Genomic DNA, 15,777 nt, shown 5'->3' with positions numbered 1-15,777 from the left:
TGTCCTGTGACTGGATCAGCACAATTTTACAGTCAGGTTGTCTGAGCAAAGATCTAGTTCTGGAGTGGGTTTTAAAACCACCTCCTCCCTGCTCTGGTTGTCCTGTGGCTGTGTCACTGAAAATCGTCAGGTCATCTTCTGAGCAAAGGTCTTTCTCTTCTTTCTGAAATGGATTCTAAACCCATCTCTTTCTCATTTTTTGTCTCCTGGCCACAAGCTTGGAGCCCTGGTGGTGCAGTGGTTAAGAGCTCAGCTGCTAACCAAAAGATCAGCAGTTAGAATCAAACAGCCACTCCTTGGAAACCCTACAGGGCAGTTCTACTCTGTCCTGTAGGGTTGCTATGAGTCAGAATTGACTAGATGGCAATGGGTTTGGTTTTTTTTTTTTTTTTTTGGCCACAAACTCAGGCTCACCCTACTTCTTCCAGGGGTTGACCCACTAATCTGGGCCTATTCTGGTCCTGGGGATAGGGACCTCTGGCAAAGCCTCCACCTAAGATTACACCATTGTCCTCTGGGTTCATCTGCTACTTTGCCAGGGCTCCTCCACTCCCACCCCTATTCCTGCCCTCCCTCCCCCCCTCCCCACCCCAGAGATGGGGCTGCAAGCTAAGGGTGGGATTGCCACATTCCTACTGGGGGCTGATCCTGAAAATACAAGCCAGGCAGCCACTCCCTCAGCCACTAGGACAAAGAGCAAGTGCTGAAGGAGGCTAGAGGCCCAGAGCACTGCTAGCAGGTACCCAATAGCTGCACCCAGGGGACAGGGAGAAGTTGTTGCCCAACCCTGGGGAGAAAGTGGTGGGAGGTCACTAGGGCACTGGGGCATGACTTGTTGGGGCAGAGCCCTGGTCACACCTGGCCACTGAGCCCCTGAGGGCCCCCTGCATGGCTCAGTCAGTACAGGAGATACCTCCCCCAACCATCTACCCTCGGAGCCTCAGGTCCCTAATCTGCAGAAAGGGGCTGATAGTAGTCATTTCCTGGGGCTGTTGGGAAGATTAAATGAGCTCAGGGCAGATTGAAGGCTCAATGGATTCATTCATTCATTCACAAAGCATTTGGCAGGCATCAACTGGGTGCAAGGCCCTGGACTAGGTCCTGGGTATATAGTGGGAATTAGACAGGGAATGTCCAGCCCTTGTGGAGCTTTTATTCCCAGAGGGGAGACCAATGGTCAAGGAGGTACTAAGTAGTCAGAAAATACCTGGGATTGGTACATGCCGTAAAGAAAATAGAACAGGCCCCTTCGATAGAAAGTGGGCAGACAGAGTGGTCAGGGAAGGCCTCCCTGAGGAGGTAACGTGTGACTAGACCTGAAGGAGGTAACAGAGCAGCAAGCCATGGCCATGCCTGGGAAAAGCACTCCCAGCAGAGGGAACAGCAAGTGCAAAGGCCTCCAGACACTAGCCCAGGGACTACTTCTATTATCGTTTGAGACACGCCCTGCCTACTTTATAGGAGCAGCACATAAAGCTGGGAGGGCAGTGAACTGGGCATCAGGAGAAGTGGGTTCTTGTCCCATTGCTACCTCTAAATTGCTCTACGGATTGGGACAGTTTCCAGCAGCACCCTCTGATCTTTAAGGATTCTGATTCTCAAATGATCACGGGTCTGAGGGTCTTTAGATAACTTACTTTCCCTTAGGCCCCCTCCCCTCTCTTCCAACCCATCCGGCTCTTGAGATAATTGATTCTTGAGATAATCGTGACCCCACCTATGTGAGTGAGTGTGTAGTAGAGGGTCAAAGAGGGCATATAAAGGGTTAAAGACAACTATTTGAAATCTGATTAGCTGCAAGATCTTATTCAGTCACTCCCTGTGCCTCCATTTCTCCATCTGTAAAGACAACTTCTCTCCTGCCAGATAAGGAAGGGGCCCTGCTTTATACAGGGGCTTTCTCACTGCTCTCTGTCATTCCTACACTTACTGTTACCCTGTGCTCCCAGCTGAGGAAGGAAAAACAGAGAGGGGAGAGAACCAACAGTTACACAATATCAGATACTCCACAAATATTATCTGATTTGTTAGGACCAAAGCAAGGGTGCCATCAGGGAAGCTTTTGTTTTTGGGTGGTGTCGAGTTGATTTCAACTCACAGCAACCCCGTGTGACAGGACAGAAATATCCCACTGGGTTTTCTAGGCTGTTTTTTTAATCTTTACAGAAGCAGATCGCCAGGTCTTTCTCCCTTGGTGTGGGGGGTGAGTTCAAACTTTCGAACTTTCAGTTAACCACCAAGCACTTAGTCATTGTGCCACCAAGACGCCTTAATCTGGTGAATTGCTGTTGCATCCCATCGAGTCGATTCCGACTCACACCAACCCTAGAGAACAGAGAAGAGCTGCCCCATAGGGTTTCGTAGACTGTATTCTTTACAGGGGCAGATGGCCAGGTTTTATTTCCGTAGAGCCACTAGTGGGTTCAAACTGTCAACTTTTTGGTTAGGAGCTGAGCACTCAACCATTGCACCACCAGGGCTCCTTATCTGGAAGGTAGGTCCTATTCATAGTCCCATTTTGGGAACTAGCTAGCTAAAGCACAGGGCAGTTGTGTAGCTCTTTCCATCACACGACTAATAAAGGCTAATAAATCATGAACCTGAGATTTGAATCAGACCATTTGACTCTAAAGCCTAAGCTCTCATTAGTCACTAAGCTGCACCATCTCTTGAGGCCAATCAGCCTCTGCCTAACACCCAACCACCTACTGCTTTTACTACCTGGCAGCCTTGGAAACACAAAAGACAATACCTCCTGTCGCAGACCGCAGTAATTTTCAGAGAGACTTCTATGGCTAGACTAACTCCTTACTTATCTGGCATCATGGAGGAATGATGCGTGCTCACAATGAACAAAGTTGATAGATAATCATGAATGCCAAAACTTACTCCCGCTTTTGACAGACTTCCTATTTGCAATGGCAGTATCAAAATGTTCTTCACACTTCCTTGTTCTTCAAGCAGAGAACACTGAACAGGACATACCTGTCTTTGGGGATGATACACCAACTTTATAACCAATTAGCATTGTACTTTCACAGAGTTCGGGGACAACTGAGGTGTGCTGGGGCTCCCTGACCCTTTGTTAAATGGCCCCGAGCTGCCTTCAGGGCTGCAGTCCACGTGTGTGCCTCTGGTAGAACCTCACCCCCCACTCACATGCCTCCACAGACACACACTAACAGAACTGATTGGCTGCATCTAATGTCACGAGGCCCGGGCATGACTACCAAGCATGTAACAATTGTGTGCAAACCAAGAGCAAACTGGCTCTAAGTAGGAAGGGTGAGCATTGATCATAAGTGGAATGGTCTGAGTCCTGGGAACCAAAGAGTGATTAGGCATGGAGTTAATTCTCTTGGGCTGGAGACTGTGGTCACTGGTCCCAGAGTTCTCCGTAGCCCCTTCACCTCTCTGGATCCATTTCTTCCTCCTGAGTGGAAGCCAGCCTGCCCATTCCCTCCGGAATAAGTGATCGGGCAACAGACACGAGGCCCATGTAAGGCGCTGGTTTCAATCTATCTGGAAGATTCAGATTCATTCACGCAGACACCTCCCTATAGGGACCAAGATCCCTGGAACTCCAAGCCCCTGCCCAGGTGGACCAGAGCAGTCCCCTGTAACTGGCTGGATTCCTAACAGTGGTTTAACATTGCACAGACCTGCCCACTGGAGGTGTATGCTGATAGTGGGCTCCAGAGGCTCCAAAAGGTGTTTGTCTTTGGTTCCTTTATGTACAAGTCTTATCTTGGAGACAAGGGCAGTGGGCTGCTTCTGGAGACTGGTACAATACCTCTGCACCTCTCTCACCTGTACACCCTATCACACGCCCAAGCACAGAGAAGGGGCCTCTAAACTAATTTGAGGGTTGAAATCAAAACCCTGTTTTAGGCCAGGGGCCAGGCGAATGGTAGGTGAATTTTCTGGAAGGTCAAACATCATCTGTTCATTCAGTCAGTCATTCAACAAATATTTACTGGGGGCCTACAGTATGCCACTGTATAGGTAAGGCACCAGGGGATGGGATGGTGAACCAGCTTGACAGCCTGGCTGTCCTCAGGGAGCTTGGTCTTGACTGGGTAGAGAAGAGAGCACAGTAAAGAGTAAACACATAAATAAAGGTTATTACAGGCAGGAATCAGAGTTCTGCATTTAACAAGGCTCCAGGGAAGGCTGGGGAGAGGGACAGAATCTGGCACATGGTAGGTCCTGAATAAATGGATGTCTTCCCCAAACAAATCCTCTTCTGTACCCCATCTGAGCCACTCTGCACCCCCTCCTATCTGTACCTTCTCTCCCATTAGCCTCGCTGTTAGCCCCCCGCGCCCACACACATCCTGCTCACTTCCACCGACTCCCACAGCTGAGGCCAAGGGTGGGCCCATCACTGCCCCCCCACCAGACCACATCACAGATGGCTCCTCCTTGCCACTCATCACTCCCCATTCCAATCCTTTCCATGTGCTCAGCCAGATTAGCCACATTGCAGTGGTTAAGACCATGTGTTTGGAAGCCAGGAAGACTTGGGTTCAAATCCCGGCACTACCACTTCCTGGCTGGGTGATTTAGGGCAAGATACTAAACTTCTCTAAGTCTCAGTTTTCTTAACTATCATAGTACCAACCTCCTGTGGTAATAAACAAGATATTGCATCTAAGGATCTTGGCTTAAGTGTCTGCCACATACCAAGTGGTCAAATAAATGTAAGCTACTTTGTATGATTACTGTTAATAATACTAATCAAAACTTTTGCTGATTCCTCACTGTCTGCAGGAAAAAGTCCAAACCCCTCAAAGATCTCCCCTGCCTATTCAAAGGTCTCCTCTTTAGCCAGTCTCCCCTGCCTGTTCTGCTTTGGGGGTGTCTGGAAGGTAGATGTCAACTCACAGGGTGGCGGAGTTCAGAGTGACGGCAGGACACACAAGATATTGGTAACAAGCTGTGAGACAACAGAGCAAAAAGGGGACACTTCTGCAAGGGGGCAGTTAAGTGAGGTGGCACTCAAGCTGGGCCTTGACGGATGGAGCTGGAGATTGGGGGAGTGGAGAAGGGAGGTAAACACTGCGTAGCAGGGGCCCAGGTGGTTGCCTGGAACAGTGAGGGACTGCAGAACAGCAACAGCACCATGATTAAGAGCACGAACTCCAGGGCTGGCCTCTGTCTACCCAGATGTCAAATGGGGATAACAGTGGGGAACCACTTCGTGGGGTTGGTGAGATTAAATGTGATTGTACTTGTGAAGAATTTAGCTTAGGGCCAGGCAGAGGAAATGCAGGAAAACGTTAGTTGTTGTTAACTGTTATCACCATCATGATTGTTGAAGGATATGACTGCATATAAAGCCAGACTGGGAGTACCAAACATCAAGATCCATATTAAAAATATGTTGTTCTGCTCTTGCAGCAGCGGGTCAGTGTGGCATGGTCATACAGTATTTGATGAATACGTGCATGGATGGATGGGACAGATGGATGGATGGGACAGATGGGGCGGATGGGACAGATGGGACGGACGGACGGACGGATGGATGGATGGGTGGGTGGATATGGCTGGACACTTGAGGACTATAATACCATACCCAGGAGTCTGTTTCTGCAGGTCGTGCAGGGTGGGCCTACAGATGTTTTGAGCAAGAGTTGCTGTGGCCTGTGATCCCTAGCAGCTTAGAGGCCAGGTCACCCTAAGTGCCAAAGAGTCAGGGCAAGGCCCTCCCCAGTGTCCTGAGTACTACACTTCCCCGCAAAGAGCCTGAGACCAGAAAAAAAAAGGCTTGAGCAGCCACGTTGCCAAGGCTGTTTGCCATGGCAACATCAGGGAGCCACTCGTGGGCCGGCTGCTGCAACTGCTCCGGGCCCGGTTTCTAAGGTCTCCTCGCTCTCCCTCTGCTAAATGACTGTGTTCTGCCAGGCAATCACAAGGAAAAAATACGACTGCAGAGCTGCCGGGGAGTATCCATCTCAGCCAGGCAGGGCTCACCCGGCTGAGTTCCCAGACAGTGGGTCCCAGGCAGTTGAGTCCCTGCCCTGCAAAGCCAGCCATGGCCAAGCAGACAGCAGCTGGGGGTCTTGTCCTGCCTCTGCTGTGTGACCCAAAGGTATCCCCGGGTCTGCTCCCAGCCTGTTTTTCATTTCAGTGTGGGAGCACTGAACAAGATGGTCTCTAAGGCATTCCCAACTCCCTGAACACTAGAGTTCGCTTTTATGTATTTTAATCATTGCCATCATCTTAGTGGTTCCCATTTATTGAGTGCTCACTATATGTCAGGCAATGATTCATCCTCACAGGTATTCTAAGAAGAACATACTATTATTACCCCCAATTTTGCATATGACCTGAGATCAGAGAGGTTAAGATACTTGGTCAAGATCACACAGCTAGTAGGTGGTAGAGCCCTGATTTAAACCATAAAAACCAAAAACCAAATCCCGTGCCATCAAGTCGATTCTGACTCATGGTGACCCTATAACCCTGGTGATGTAGTGGTTAAGTGCTACAGCTGCTAACCAAAAGGTCAACAGTTCAAATCCACCAGGTGCTCCTTGGAAACCCTATAGGGCAGTTCTACTCTGTCCTACAGGGTCACTGTGAGTTGAAATCGACTCACCGGCAATGGACTTAAACCACAGGAAACTCCAAAGCCCAGAAGGAAAAGAAAATATCTCAGGGTATACACAAGATCAAGGACCCAGAGCTCAGTGGGCTACTAATGACTGTGCACTTCTAAACACTTTACAGGCATTGTCTCACCTAGTCCTCACCAACACCCTTTCAATTATGTGTTACTATCAGCCCCATTTCCTAGATGAAAAAACTGAGGTGCAGAGAAGTCCTGTGCCAAACCATTGGGATTCCCCCAAGCAGAGCCCAATCCTAGGATTCAAAGCTCTTTTAGCCAACTAAACAAACAATTAAGGCAAATGCTTGTTTTCTTACCAGAAGACCCAGCAGTAATTATAAGCCTTTGGGGGTAATTAATCAATGACTTTGCTCTCCCATTTGTAAAAATCTCTCCGGTGTCCAACTATAGACCTGGGCAGCAACTCTCTGCTCTAAGGAAAGAACAAGGCAAGGAGTCCAGGAGTTCAGCTGCCACCAGGAGCCCAGAGACCCATGCCCAACCCTGTTGTGTGACCTCAGACCAGGCCCCTTCTCTCTGAGCTCTGTCAACCCAGGCTGCTGATCCCACCTCTTCACTGGGTGCTCCTGGGCATTTAATGAGAGATCCCTCTCCACCCCACCCCCCCCCCCCGCAAGGGGTCCAGGTGGGTGGAGTCTTAGGTATTTAGGAACAATGAGAACAGGAAGTAAATGCAGCATATCCTGTGGACCTTACCCCAGGGTCCCACCAAACCCACCGCTGTAGAGTGGATTCTGACTCACAGTGACCTGCAGGACAGAGTAGAACTACCCTGTAGTGTTCCCAAGGCTGTAAATCTATACAAGCAGACTCCCACATCTTTCTCCTGCAGAGCGTCTGGTGGGTTCAAACCACGGATCTTTTGGTTAGCAGCCAACCACTTTAACCGCTGCACCACCAGGGCTCTTTCAGGGTCCCACGGCCATTGCAAAACCCAGCCACCCAGGGCAATAGAGTCTCTCAGAGGGCTATCCACCCTGCCCCTCCCCCAAGGCCCCACCCTAGCACACTCTAACTCCTGACACTGGAAAAGAACTGGTCAGGGAGTCAGGGACCTAAGCCTCCTCCAGTTAGGTGGCTTCTTCTTCTGTGCCTCAGTGTCCCCTTTTCTGGAAAAGGTTGGGGGGGGGATTTGATGCTCTCCAAGGGCCCTCCCCAGCCTGGCAGGACAGGAAACTGCTCACAGATCAAGAGTCAAAGCCTGAGTCAGTCACTCGCTAGCTGAGGGACCTTCAGCAATTCATCTAACCTGTCTGTGCCTCAGTTTCATCACGTACAAAATGGGAGAACAGAACCGGCCTCACAGAGTTGTTCAGAGAAATCTCAACTTATGATAGCATCCCAGACTCTTCACAAATACACATTGAAAACTAGTGTGTGCGATGGATGAAAACAAGAGTAGTGATGAGTTGACAATGGTTGAAGCTGAGTGATGGGGACACGGAGATTCACTATACTATTCTTGCTACTGTCTACTTCTGTATGTGTTTGACATTTCCCATAGTAAAATGTTTAAAATACAAGGTACTTTTCTGAGAACCTGACACCTAAATATATAAAACAGTCTTCTGCTCAAAAATTTGTCTACTTACTAGGCAACAATGCTAGTCAGGGATAAAAATAATTATCCCTGTTCTTCCAGAGGTTTCAATCTAGTTGTGGGGATAAAAGTACACTCAGACACCACAGGACAGTAAGTGGCATACTCCGGTCAGTGGTAAAGGCAGAAGACATTGAGCCTTAAGGGCTTCCTAGAAATGACAGGTGAGGGTGGGGGAAACTGAAGTTCACATAGGCTATGAATACATTAAAATGGTGGGGATAACCATGGGGAGAGGATTTTGACTTTTAAATACTACCACAAATTGGGATTTCTCCCAACAACCCTACAAGGCTTATTCTGTCCTATTTTGTAGGTAATGAAACTGAGGCACAGAAAGGTTAGGTGAGTTACTCAAGGTGCCACAGCTACTAAATGGTTGACCCGGGATTTGAACCCCAGCCTGTGAGTAGCTCCCTCTCATGCTAGCCATGGGAGGGCCTCTAAACCCCCATCCATTGCCGTTGAGTCAATTCCGACTCACAGTGACCCTATAGGAGGGCCTTTGGAGAGCCTCAAATCCACCCTCGCCTTTTCCAGTAGAGGAAACAGTGAGGCACAGAAGAAGCCACTTTTTAGTCCGTCCCTTCTCATGTATACAAAGGCTGAATATACAAAATGAGAAGCAGTGTCTGCCCTGAAGAGGCTGATAGTCTAGCATATTCATTTACTCAGTGAAGATTTACTGAGTGTCTACTGTGTTCCAGGCACTAGTCCATTCACTGTGCAAAAAATAGTGAATGAAAGGCAAACATCCTTGCCTTCATAGAGCTTCATATTTCTGGAGTGATTTCCTAAATATAACACTTAATGTGATGTATATTAGAAGAGACATATCTATTATTTGGTGCTTATTAAATGCCAGATATTGTGTTAGGTGCTTTAAATCCATTGTGTCATTTGATTTTCATTGACTCTTCACAACAATCTCAAAAGGGAAGTACTAGTTATCACTTCACACATGAAGGCATGGATGCTCAGAGAGGTTATGTGGCCCATCAATGGTCTCTCAGGTAGCAAATCACAGAGCCAGGATTCAAACCCAGGTGGGCTGACTCCAAAGTGGAACAGCTGTGGTTGGAGGTGAGCGAGGTCACCAAAACGATGACAGGCAAACTGGGTCTTAGAGGATGAGTAATGGAAGTGGTGGAAATGGAGATAGAGAAAACAGAAAAGACCAGCATGACCCTAAGCTTCCAGGAGGAAAATTGATGGCATATTCTGGGGTGGGCCAAGACCCCACAGGGAAAGCAGGATAAAGGCAAGGGTACCTGAGGGCCCCTGAACACCAGGTTAGAGTTTGGGCTTTAATTCAAAAGTACTGGGGAGCCCTGGGAAATGTGTGAGCAAGGGAGTGACATTAGACATGTACTTTAAAGAGGACTGATCTGTCACCAGGGCCAAGGACAAATGGGAGGGCAGAGCCTGGTGTGACAAAGATCTGTTTGATAGTAGTTGCAGATATCCAGTGGTAAATGGACAAGGCTCTAGACCAGAAGAGGGGGGAGAGAAACTAAAAGGTCAGGTCCACTAACTGTCTAGTCCAATTGATTTTGCATCAATTGAATGTCCATAGGATAGATATGAGACACTCAACTTACCTTGGAGGAGAGCTAGGACCTGAACCTGCTCATTCTCTTCTCTTTACCCAGCTGCCCCCTTCACCCTCACATAACTGGAATTATCCTCCCCTTTTTTACATAAAAAGATGCATGTATCAGGGTTAGCTCTATGCTTGCTCCGGCCCTTCCAAAGTGCTTTAAAGTGATAAGATTTCCATGTTTTATGAGTGGCAAGTCAATGCTCATTTTATATATATTAAATATTTAATTCCCAGCCCTGAGAGTTAGGGCCTATTATTTCATTTTACAGACTGAGAAACTGAGGTCTAGAGAAGTGGAAGATCTTATGAGTTCTGTTTGCTCGTTATATAATGTGCCTTCATCTACTCAAGGTGCTGCAGATACAATGGTGAACAAAAAGAGTCGTCCCTGTCTTTATAGCGCTGGGAGTCAGGAAGTCTGCAAACCCACTAACCCTGGCTCTACCACTTACTTGAAGGGACGGTCTTCAGCAAGTTAGCGAGTTCTCAGAAATGGTAAAATCCTCCTCTGTAAAATGGGGGTAAGAGCAACACCTATATGTGGTAGAATTTTTAATAGAATGAAATATGATAATGCAAATGAATGACTTAGCAAAGTGGCACCTAGAGGATACTCAATAAATGTTGATGACGAAGATGATGATGAAGGCAAAGAAAGCTGCTAACCCCAGAATGCCCTTGTCATGGTCTTACTCCCAAGCTCCAAGTCCCCATTTGCAAGGCTGCTTCTGATTCAAACCAGTGTTCCTTCTATTATTCCAGAGAGAGAAGGAGAAGGGTGACTCACATCCTGGCAAAGGTGGAGCTTCTGGCTGTCCTGCACCAGCTGGGGAGAAAAGGGTCCTAGGTGAGGGGGAAATACAGACCCTTGGGCCCAGTTGCTGGGCCATTGCCTCTCCTGGGTTTCACAGGCATCCCATTCGTTCATTAGCACCAGCCAGGGAGCCCCAGAGAAAACAGAGCCCAGGCCTCTTGTGAACAAAGCCAGTAAACATGCCCCCTTCTGGGCTGAAGTGAAGAAATTACTCCCCCTGGTCTCAACACAGGTAAAGGGTGGGCAAATGCATCCAGCAACAGTTGCCCATCAACTTGACTGGAACTTTGACTTGGAAAAGAACTAGGCCTTGGCCTCAAGCGCTATGGAGGCAGCAATATTCCAGACTGGGCAACTGAACACTGGGACATCCAGGTGGCAGGACCCCCTTCTAGATGCCCAGATCCAGCTGTAGAACGGTGATGCGCTGGACACCAACTGCAAAATGGGCCAAGTTCACAAACATGGGACTCCACCAAACAAACCACAAATGGCCCATAATCACACAGAAAAAAGGTTCAGCGTCAATGATACCCAAAGAAACGCACATTAAAACAATAAGGGCAACATAATTTATTGATGAACAGAGCGGTAAAAATTAAAAACAATGAAAAAGCCAAGAGCTATCTGGGTACAGGCAACCTGGCATTTCCACGTAATGCTGGTGAGTGTGTAAATTAGCACAATGTCTAGAAGGCAATCCAGAAATGTGTTTACCAAATGCCTCTACAGTTCCTTTGACAGAGCAATTTCACTTCTAGGAATTTCAATGAAGGAAATAAGACACGTGCACAAATATATTCATGTCAGCATTGCTTACAATAGCAAGAGAAAAATTGGAGAAAAAAATAAAGGATTGATTAAATACATTTGATTCAACCCTCAAAAAATGCAACCATTAAAATAATAAAGTAGAATATTTATTGATGGGGAAAGATGTTCACAGCATACTGTTTGGAGGAGAAAAAAGCAAGTTACAAAACAGTGTGATTCCCAGTTACAAATTAGTCTGTACAGAACAATTCCATTTTTGTAAGAAAGATGTAATCTATATGAATCAATAGGAAAGAAAAAAGCCTAGAAGTATATACAAAAATTAACAGTGGTTATTGCCTATTTTTAATTTTCTTTTTTATACTTGCCAGTACTTTCTATCATTTTTATAACTAAATTTTTTAATGATAAGGGGTTGAAGCAGATGATTTACAAAGTTCCTGCCAGCTCTGACATTTTGGGCATCTATGATTGATGTCCCAAGTAACTTCAAACAACCCATATTTAGTGTGGGCTTACTGCGTGGCCTTTGGAGCCTAAGACTTTGCCCACAGCTGCAGCCCTCTGCATTCCTCTCTCCCCACACTTGTGGCCCAGCTGTCTCCCCCGCCAGCCTGGGGGCTTCTTTCTGCAGGGGAGGGCCCAGCTGTACTGTCTGTAATCCATGTCCCTAGCCAAGGGCTGACCAAAGGGACAAGGCACAGCATGGTGACAGGTGTCATGCAGGCACAAAGAGATAAAAGGCCCAACTCTAGCTCCAGAATCTTACTAGGACACTGGACTCATACACAAAGTGCTTGCTTGTATAACACAGACTAAGAAAACCAGAGGAGGGAGAAAGCAGGGCAGGCTGGGCTGCGAAGGCCCGTTGGAGAAAAGGCCATGCAGGACGGGTGGACGAGAACACTCCAGGCAAAGAGCACAGCCTGAGCAAAGGTGAAGCAAACCCAAAGTCCTTTGGGAGACATGGCCCAAACCTTTCACAATGCCCATTTTGGGGAATTTCTGTACTTTGGCCCAAATGGGTAAAAGTTAAGTCTCCTAAACAATAAGTCCCCCCTCTATCTAACCCGGATTAGCCACCAAAGACAAGTCTCCGGACAAAGACACTGAATTACCATTTCAACCACTTTTCCCCCACCCCTCCCAAAGGGGCTAGGCAGACAGACTGGAGGTGGCAGAGGGGCCAGCAGGGAGGGGCTGCAGGAGGAGAGGGGGTTGCAGGAACAAGCAGGCATCTCACATGCAAACAGTGCTCACCCTGCCACCTTGCCACTGGATTCTCATGCAGCCACCACCAGCCCCATTTGACAGATGAAGAAACCAGGCTCACAGAGTGCAAATGGCTTGCCCCGGGTCACCCAGCCAGAGAGTGGGGAAGGCGACTCCACTCAGGCCTTCTGACTCCAAGTCCAGTGCTATTTGGAGGTAACACACAGGACCTGGAGTCAGGAGCCCTGGGTGGCTCTGTCACCCGCTGGCTGCATGGTCCTGTACAAACCACTCACTCCTCGCAGCCTCCTTCCCCAACTGTAAAATGAGGAGGCAAACGATGACCCGCCCACGTCCTTTTCCGGCTCTGCACGATGAGCCTTCTAGGGGCGGCTACAAAGCTCGCCCTATCAATTACATTTCCCAAGTTGGACCGGCAAAGATCACCAGGAGATCCTCGGCCTGTCACGTGGTTAAATAAAAAAAAAGCAAACGTCCCAGATTAACTTTCACTGCATTGCTTCTGGTGATACCTGATTACCCAATTTTCTACTTTCCTTGAGTGAAATATCCCTGCTACCTAGGCCCACTGGGCGGCTAGAAAAAACAAATAATTATTGGTGAGCCACAGTACACTGAAGACGTAGTTAAAATCCAGGATCAAATCCAGCGTGGACAATTCTTGCTATGGGTTTCTTAACTAGTCTCCAGGCTATTTCAGGCCTCCCGCACCCGCCTATTAGCCCAGAGGTTTGGTGACGCCCCTAGTACGAGCGCCGGGGACTACTCTTTCCCTGAGGCAGCTCTGCCCTGCCCAGACCAAGTAACCCTGGCCCCAGGCTGTCGGCTCAGGAGGCGCTGGGGCTGAGACCGGCCTTCGGCGCAGACACCGGCGTGGGGCCTGTGACCCCACCCGGTGACGGCGGCGGGAGCTCCACCGCAGTTTCGTCAGAGGTAAAGGTACGCGCCCGGAGCGCGCAGCGTGTGCACACACACACACATTCGCGAGCACAGCCCGCTCGCTATGCTCCCGCCGGTCTCGCAAAACGCAATGACACGCCACCTGCCCCTTCGGCCCCTACCCCGAACCCACCCGAGTGCGCCCACCACCAACCACACGGCCCCGCCGCTCCCCGACGCAGCAGCGTCTGCTGCGGATGAGGGCCGGTCTTTCCCGGCTCGCGGCGGGCTTCCTTTCAGCGACACCCCGCCACGCCACGCCGTCCCAGTCGCCAACCCGGAGTCGCCACCCGGAGTCCGCCCGCAGCTGAACGTCTCGGCTGCTGCGTCCCCTCCAAGTCGCGTTTCACCGCAAGGAGTCAGCTTGCAAGCTTCTCCCCGCCCACCCAGTCCCATGACAGCTGCTGCCGCCCAAAGACAGGCAGATTATAACAAGAAGCAAAGTTTCCCTCTCTCCCCTCCCACCTCCCGCCCCCCAGCTTCCCCCTCCCACCCCGTGTTATGCAAAACGAGCCGGCACCGGCGCCTCCACTCCAGGTACCAAACCAGCTCCGGCGAGCCGCGCCCGGTTCCGTGCGGCGGCCCCTCTCCCAACCCAGGCGTGCGCCCGCATCCGGGGTCTCCTACCCAGCTCGGCCGCATCCCCAAGCCTCCGGGCGGCCGGCAGCCGGGCGCCCAGAGAAAAAGCCCTAACTCTGGGGCCAAACTTTACGCTTGCAACAGGCATGGGGTGGGAATAATGGGGGAAGGGTGGGAGGCTCACCCCCGCCTTGTGCAGGCATTTTCGGCGGCTGCTACAGCAGCACCCCCTTGTCTCCAAGCCACCAGCTTCCCTGGCCCTCCCCGGCACACCAGAGCACTCTCTCCTGTCACGCGCGTGTCGTTGGTGGGGCTCCCAGGCGCAGCCGGAGCCCGGGACGCCGCCTTGCTTTCCCTTCCCCCTGCAGAACCAGGGCCGCGCGCACCAGGGGGACTTAGGCGCCCCCAGACAGTCCTCTTGTCCCCATCCTGCCGTGCTTTCCCCCCTGGGGCTCCGCTGAGTATCGAAACCAGGAAGGCGCTATACCCGCCCGCATGTCCACGTGCCCCGCAGACCCCTTGCCTACAGTCGGCAACTGGCAGGAAACTCCGCGCTGCGGGCGCCGCTGGGGAGCCGCGGGGGGCCAGCAGCAGCACTCAGGAAACCCCAGGCTAGAGGACGAGGGGGCTCCGGAGACTGGGGAAGGCATCCGTGCCGGAGCCACAAGTCCACGTGAAACTACGGTAGCAAGTGCCGGGCGCTAAGGGCGCGCCTCCAGCGCCTAACGCCAGCCCTAGGGTCCCCCACATCTTGGCGCGGCTCCATTCCCCCAAGGAAGCGCGGTACCCCTAGTCTGCCCGCGGGGGGGCGGACTCCAAGCGGCCAAAGCTAGACCCTCCCCCAATGACTATAGCGCCCCCAGCGCTTCGGCAAGCTCAGGGGGACCCCCACAGGACCCTGCCCCCGTATCGGAGCGCATCGCAGGGCTCTTGGAAGGGGGGCTCTGCAGCCTGGAACCTCCGATCCCCCAGTGCGCCCACCTCTGCATCCCCGCCTCCGTGTTTACGGCGGCAGCCCCCGCAGCTCAGGACCCCCTTCCTGGGCCCCGGCCTGCCGTACCTGTGTGTCTGCGAGATAGTTGAGGAAGAAGGAGGAGAGCTCTTCGTCCAGCAGCGCGCCGCAGTCGTTCCCCGCCATCTTCCAGCCGCGGCTGCAGCGTGCGGCGGAGTCAGTGCCGAGCCGGCCGGGAGGGGGGGGAGGGAGCGAGCGAGAGAGCGAGGGAGGGGGGAGGAGAGAAAGAGGCGGCAGGAGGTGGAGGGCGGAGCTCCTGCCCTGGGCTGCCGCAGGGCCGCTGGCTGCGGGGGCGGGGCCTCGCGCGCCTGCCAGAGTGGGGGGTCGCGCACCCACGCTCTTGCGCAGCCAGGAGGACCGCGACCCGCGCCCGCAGCCCCCAGCCCCCAGCCCCGGGGAAAGCGCCAGCAGTCCAGTGGCAGTGTCCCAGCTAGCAGCCCTATTCCTGCGCAGCAATGCGGGCAGCCCCCCGCTCCTGCCAGAGCGAATCACGTTGCGTTGGCGCTGGGCGGGTCCTTCGAGACAACCTGCTTCTGTACAGCTGGGGAAACTGAGGCCCAGGACTGACTACCTGGAAAGCTTGAGT

The 15,777-nt window shown here is 51.1% G+C and overlaps 1 protein-coding gene across 2 annotated transcripts in view; it reads right to left on the bottom strand.

The window, feature by feature from the left end:
- Positions 1–15,354, bottom strand: part of PPARGC1B (PPARG coactivator 1 beta) — a 127,716-nt gene extending 112,362 nt beyond the window's left edge. For both annotated transcript variants that reach the window (XM_049874049.1, XM_049874050.1), the window contains exon 1: positions 15,240–15,354. In XM_049874049.1, coding sequence (XP_049730006.1) covers positions 15,240–15,317 — 78 coding nt within the window. In that variant the 5' untranslated portion in view covers positions 15,318–15,354. The remainder of the gene's footprint in view (positions 1–15,239) is intronic.
- Between the last annotated feature and the right edge of the window lie 423 nt (positions 15,355–15,777).

The sequence above is a fragment of the Elephas maximus genome, chromosome 2, assembly GCF_024166365.1.
Source record: "Elephas maximus indicus isolate mEleMax1 chromosome 2, mEleMax1 primary haplotype, whole genome shotgun sequence".
Taxonomy (NCBI): Eukaryota; Metazoa; Chordata; class Mammalia; order Proboscidea; family Elephantidae; genus Elephas; species Elephas maximus.
The sequence above is the reverse complement of the archived record's forward strand: the minus strand, read 5'-3'. Positions and strand labels throughout refer to the sequence as shown.